This window comes from Montipora capricornis, chromosome 10, assembly GCF_036669925.1.
Source record: "Montipora capricornis isolate CH-2021 chromosome 10, ASM3666992v2, whole genome shotgun sequence".
In the NCBI taxonomy this organism is placed as follows: domain Eukaryota; kingdom Metazoa; phylum Cnidaria; class Anthozoa; order Scleractinia; family Acroporidae; genus Montipora; species Montipora capricornis.
In genome coordinates this window covers 40,962,034-40,968,763 of record NC_090892.1, presented here as the reverse complement: position 1 = coordinate 40,968,763, position 6,730 = coordinate 40,962,034, and the positions used below count along the sequence as shown (strand labels likewise).

Here is a 6,730-nt window from a genome sequence, read left to right as displayed (position 1 = left end):
AAGATTCCAGGTCTTTTAAGGCGTTGTCCTCAGTTTCAATGTACTTCCCATTTCGCATAACTTCTTGGATCATAGTCTCAAGTTTTTTTTTACATAACCCTCATGCCATTTAATGAGAGAGAATAGCGATGCTCCGATCAGAGGCTAACTTGGGTAGGACTTTGTATGTAAAATCTGAAGTATTAAGAATATTTTGGTGGAAGAGGTTTGAATGGATGCGGAGGAAGTGTTTGAAATCTTCGTGATGTCTGGTGGGTACACTAGAACTAACTTGTGTAAGAAAAAATTCAAACTGAGAGAAGGTTAAGTTTTGTCGATGAAGCTGTGGTTGAGACCAAAACGTCCTAGGTAAAGTAAGACACTGTCTGCGACAACTTGATCCGAAAGGTTGACGATCGGACATGAAAAAATGTTTTCTTGGTGTTTGGTTGCCAAAAGTTTAGACAGCTTTTTTTTTTGTACGAAGAGACTCAAGTCTTTCTGTTTAAAGCGATTTCGATGCTATACGATGTAATACGCCATAATGCATGAGAAATAATGTTTGTCCGTGCATCTGAATAATCGATGTAAACTTGTCGGAGTTTTTGACTGTGCTCTTGATGATTCTCTTTGCAACGGTCAGAAACAGATGCAAAGTCTCCGTTGACTTTTGCGAAGGTGGGAGTATCTCCAGTCCTCGCAAATATTTTCCTGGCTAAACTGGAATCCGAAATTGCTCGACCCTACAACCCGCCGTTCTACGACCGGTATTTCAACGAATAGTGTTTCATGTGTGAACATCACTGAAGAAGGAGGGGAGCCGCTTTTTATGCCACTGGTGGAAGAACTGAAGTAAATGTAGTGTAAAAATGTTCTGTAATGTGAGTAGGTCTAATCATTAAAGTAACGGAAGGACACTACCTGTATTTTAGCCGTAAATAGTAGCATTATAAAGAGCATCACGCGTGGTTAATATGGTTTTCTGTAATTTGAACTTTTTCTTGAGATAAAACTGATGCACGAGCGCAACCCCAAGCAAGTACAGCATATGATAGATATCAAGTTATAATAAAGTTATCTAACTTGTTTTAATGGGAAATAGTGCCTTAGCTTGAGGAGAATTCCTGTATTTCCAGATATTCTCGAGGATACATGAAATATATGGTATCTCCATGAGATCGTGTCATCAATTCAAACTCCAAGATATTTAATGCAATTTTTCTTTTCCAATGTATATTCAGAACCCTCTTTGTTAGCCAACTTGACCTTGAATGTATTAGCCCTTTTCTCCTTAGCAGATTTGATAATCATGTAGTTTTTTTTTCTTAAAATTTATGGACAATCTATTTATACCACACCATTCCTTCAATTTTAAAACCTCTTGGTTAATTAAAGTTCCAGTTGGATGGCATTGGAAGATGAGGCAAAAATATTAGTGTCATCTGCAAAAATTATATAGCAATGTTTTTGAGAGCAGTTAGGAATATGAGGAACAGCAAGGGCCCAAGCGAACTACCCTGGGGAACACCACAAACCATAGTTTGCCTAGATGATACTGTGCCAGCTACAGACACGCACCGTTGCCTGTTTTTCAGTTAATTTGTGAACCACTGCAAAGGTAGTCTGATCACATACATTTCCATTTTCTTTGAAAGAACAACGTGATTTACGGTATCAAACGCTTTAGAGAAATCCAGAAAGACCCCACAGGTTAATGGATCATTATCAATCCCATTCTTTAAGATATCTCTGATCTCAACAATTGCCTGTTCAGTCGACCTCGCTCTATATAATTTACCAGTTGCTTGTAGACAAGATTTTCAAAAATATGTATAAAAGCGGAGAGAGTCGAGATTGGGCGGAAGTTTGTAGCGTCTGTACTATCGCCGCCTTTATCGATCGGTGTTACTTTTGGCAGCTTCAATAAATCCGGGACAATGCCCTGTTGTAGTGATTGGTGGTAGACTTTTTTTCTTGTTATATATATATATAGAGAGAGAGAGATATATATATGCTCACAGTCATATTTCATGCACTGCATGTTACTCACCAATAACAGAAACGTAAAACGTCTTTGAATCAGTGCCATTATCATTGGTAGCAATGCAGCTGTAGTTACCATTCTGGTTTATTTTGCTCCACACCATTCCTTTCCCAAACGCCAAGGTTGTAGACGAGTTTATCAATGATATGTTGATCGGAGGCGTCCCTTCAGACAAGCACCACACATAATGCTCTGAGACAGTTCGAACTACTCGTAAAGGAATAATTACCCTTGGTTTAGCTGCAAGAAAATACGATGTACAGACATGTTTTAGCCATCAGTTACCTCTAGGACAATTAGTGCTACCTTCAAAATAACTTTGGTTGTATGTTTTCATGTTCTTTAAATTCTTCGATTAACAAAAAAATACTGGACGGTGTCCATCATTCATTCACCTTAAAAACCTTGACAACCTGCCGGTCATAGAGACGCAGTGTAGGACAGATAAGAAACGTACTACATTTTAACAATTTCCTTAGTGCTATGATAATTGGTGGCTTCATATATAGATTCCGTGCTCCTCTGTGACCATTTAACTTTAATAATGTCTGGTCAACACAACGACCAAGGCTTGAATTGTGTGTGGAACAGATATTAAAAAGCCGTTACTGACTGAACCATAGTTAATCGAGGGACTGGTTATGAAACCTTAGAACTTTCAAAAGCGAGAACAATGTTGTTGCAATCGATGTTGAATTGACCGTGACCCTGCACAATCTTTTGTTTTCGCTTCGCACTGGTTCGCAAATTAGTTGCGCATAATTTAATCGAAGGATTTGATTGGTTATCTTCTCGAAAAAAGGTGTGTTTTGTGCAGGGTCAAGGCCAAAAATACGGACAAAAACATGAAACAAAGGAACTTGTCCAGTTTCATAACCATCTCCATGCATTAATTATGACTGAACCAAACTGTTTTTAAACTGTTTCAATGTGCTGTTTGCTTTTATGTCAAATCCGTACTCTCATGCTTGATGAAAAACATTTCATTTGTGACACAGACTAAACATCGCTTGCGAAAAAAGGTGAAACCATTACAGAACAGTAGTAAAAAACTGAAGAAAGGTACTGAGGAACTCGACACACTGGATAACAGAGCCTGTATAAGTGCATTATAAATTATTACACTTCCTTGCAGTTCCTGTTGTTTTACAAACAGAGTATTACAAAAAGCTAGAAGCTAAAAAACAATTCTTAACTTTTTTCTTTCTGAAAAGCTTCCCATAATTGCTAGGTTGAAAACATATTAATGTGAATTCGATCCTGAAACGATATGTATATTGGATCCAAACCTGCACGTAAGGCTGGAAACCTGTTGCAAGAAATTTGTACGTGGATTCCAAGGGTGAAAACTTTTAATGAAGATTATACCCTACGTTTTATGATTGCAATACTTCATATAATTATATTATATCATAGTCTTAGGACCTTTTGGACTAAATCCTCGAAGTCACTGTCTCAACTAAGGGGATAGAAAGTGTCAACTGTGTTAAAGTTATCGAACACAGACGCTGAATTCGTTAAGATTACTCGTGTTTAGCACAGCACATGTACAGTCGATTCTTAGAAACTCAATCCTTGAAAACTATGATTACATTGCCTTGTTGGATCAAATGGAGAAACCTCACAGACTGTTCAAATTGTACTCAACTATTGCACAAATTATTTACAAGTTACAGAAATTATTCTAGGCGAACGGGAAGCCGGAGAAAAAGTATTAAAACAAGCCGTTTTAAAAATGTTTTAACTGGTATAAAATGGTATGCAATTTGTTATGAATTACTTTCAACGTACATTTCGGTCTTGATACGATAGAAGATTTGGATGTTAAAAAATGTTCCTACGCAACATTATCTTTGAAATCATTTGGACCTACCTTTTTCTCGTTACGTTTTTAAAAGAAATGGAAAAGAATTCACAAAGCCGGTTGGCGAATTACATATCATAGTTTAAAAAACTGCTACAAACACTAACTAAAGATTAAATCGGACTTACCCGAGACAGAGTGCAGCAACTGGATAAAAAAGACAATTTCATACCAATGAATGTCGCGATAAAGCTTCATCGCAAGGCTGACTCCACGTAGGTCCACTCCTTTACCCTTTCCCTACTGAGAGCGAGACTTAACAGATTGTTCTCTATCTAACGCGCCAGGCGATTTTAGTCGACAATAGGTTAAACACTGCAGAAAGAGAAAACTAGCTTCTTTTAGCAGCCACCTTTCTCATGATTAAAAACGCAATGAGCATTTTGGAATAACTGCTGTTAATTTAATTTGTTTGTGGCTTTATTGGCTACTAAGAGGCAAGGCGATGCATGGTTGCTATGTTTCACCTACCACCTTCCTATAATATTCTGTGACTTCAACAGCGCCGGGGAAAGTCAAAGACGGACGTGGACCACTAACCCCGTTCTAGATTCAAAAGGAGAGAAAATAATCAAGTGGTAACTTGAAGTAAGATGAAAAGTTATTCGCACAATGAAAGGAAAAGGAAAACACTACTCAAGAAAATAAAAGCAGTGGTATAACTTGGCGACTCAAGCAGATTCGTTTCAACTTTCAAAATAACCCTTGAAATTACACCTTAATTTCCCTCAGGCCAGTGCGAAAAAACTGGCATTTTCATAGTAAACGATTGTTTAAGATAAATTTAATTATCTATTTACTAATTCCCCCTCTCGCCCCCAACAGCGCTACATTAAGGACTGTCAAGTGACGCAACGTGAAATGTCCAATTATCTCCTTAGTTTTTATTTGACACCTCAGTCGCTCTGTTGTTGCCTCTGCCCACTTGAAGTTAAAATCTTCTCTAAGCAACTACTAACTCTTTCAGTTAAAACGAAAAATCAAACTGAGCCCAGCAGACTGAAGTGTTCCTTTTTGAGGAGTACCATCCGAGTTTTGACGGCAGGAAAGCTAAAGGTCCGAAAATGCGTCTTTTGGCAGAGATTCAAATATGAGTTAAAGAAAGTCTCTAAATGAGCGCTAGCGGCAGCTGGTCATGTTTTCAGATCACAAAAAGACGGTCATGCTTCAAGAACCCATTTCAAATAGCGCTGTTAAACGGTATTTATATTAGGTCTAAGTACACATTTCAAAAGCGCTCATGATTCTTACTTAAGTGCAAGCACTTTTTAAAAAGATGATTAGTATTCAGTAATTGCGATAAGTACTTTTTAACAAATTTAAAAGCATTCGATAGCTTATGTCCTTAGTAAAGTGGTAATTCTGGTAACTGGAGTGCCCCCCGAGGCCGGAGAACCGACGATTACGGGGCGGGTTTTCCTCCCATTTGAAAAATTACCGGATTGTGTCCATCATTCATTGGGTGGAAGACCTTGACCACCTGCCGGTCATATAGACACAATGTAGGATTAATAAGAAATGTACTACATTTTAACGATTTCCTTAATGCTGTAATTAATGATTGGTGGCTTCATTTAGATTCATATTAACCATTTAAAGGGGAACTGAAGCCAAAAAAATCAGCATTTTTTATTTACACTTTAGGCCAAGCACAAAAATATTTTCAACGTTTTTCTGGCATATCCGGATCCGTCGTTTTCCCACCAAAAAAAAGCGCTTTTATTCCGATTTTGGGCCATCAGCATTGCGGCTCAGAATGGAGGAGTCAGCGGTCAATTTTGCAGCTTATATTAAGTATGATATAGGGAAGGCATGAGAGAGCGCCCCATATAAAAGTAGTGTTTTTGACTATTGTTTGTCGTGAATATTGAGTCCGTGAAGAAACAGCAAAGCAATGAAGAAAATATCCACAGCAGCACTTGTTTATCTTTATTGCGAGATCTCTGTTCCCCTTATCATACGTCACAGCAGGGGGCTGATTTAGTTCTTGAGCCCGCACTGAAAGGGCAGAAACAGCGGGAAAGGCTCAACTTCGAACGTAATAATGTATTAAATTTTCTCTCAAAAAACAGAAAACGAGAAGAAATAACCCCACACACTTAACTTTACTTGAGTTAGGCGTTCCAAAACCAATGTTGGAAAAATTGCTGATTTTGGCATTTAGTTCTCCTTAACTTTAATAAAGTCTGGTTAACACAACGACCAAGTCTTAAACCGTGAGTGGAACACTCGTATGAAGAAATGGTCCATTGTTGTGGGTCAAATTCCTCTTCACAAGTCCAAACAAAAGCCTTTTGTTGTTTATTGCGCTCAGGGAATTGTCCCGAGACTCTACGAATCTTCACAAAATTGTCGGCTTGTCAAATTAGCGGCACTAGGGGAGAGGAGTTTGGAAAGTTGCACATTAAGGTGCTGTTAACACAGGGGGTACCCCGGGGGAGAAAATGCGCTTCAATATGCTTGGTCTCTCAATATGTTTTGTGCCTCAGCGAACCAGTTGATTAAAATTTATGAACACAATTATTTCGACAACGTTACTTAGGGAGTATCATTCCTCATCACTCAGACGTTTTTCTAGTTATCATCATTTGCGAATTGTGTTCATTCATGGATAACTTAAACAAAGCGATTGCTTTTAATAGAATGCCGATCGCTCTTTTGTTGTCTTCGTCAAATGAAACAGAAACAAATACCCACTGAACACACAAGATCGCCCCTAAGTCTGACAAAAATACTCTAAAAGCGGGTTTTTACAACCAAGGGTAGTATTTTAACAGCTATTAGCTTTTCTCATCTTGAGAACGTATCAAAGCAAATAAAGAGGCGCGCGCAAACTGAAATCG

At 38.2% G+C, this 6,730-nt stretch overlaps 1 protein-coding gene across 1 annotated transcript in view; it reads right to left on the bottom strand.

The window, feature by feature from the left end:
* The window catches only part of LOC138022003 (uncharacterized), a 6,499-nt gene extending 2,244 nt beyond the window's left edge, over positions 1-4,255 (bottom strand). The window contains exons 1-2 of the mRNA XM_068869033.1: positions 4,016-4,255; positions 2,030-2,263 (exon numbers count right to left, since the gene is read on the bottom strand). Of these exons, the coding sequence (XP_068725134.1) occupies positions 2,030-2,263; positions 4,016-4,085 (304 nt within the window). The 5' untranslated portion in view covers positions 4,086-4,255. The remainder of the gene's footprint in view (positions 1-2,029; positions 2,264-4,015) is intronic.
* Positions 4,256-6,730: the final 2,475 nt, after the last annotated feature.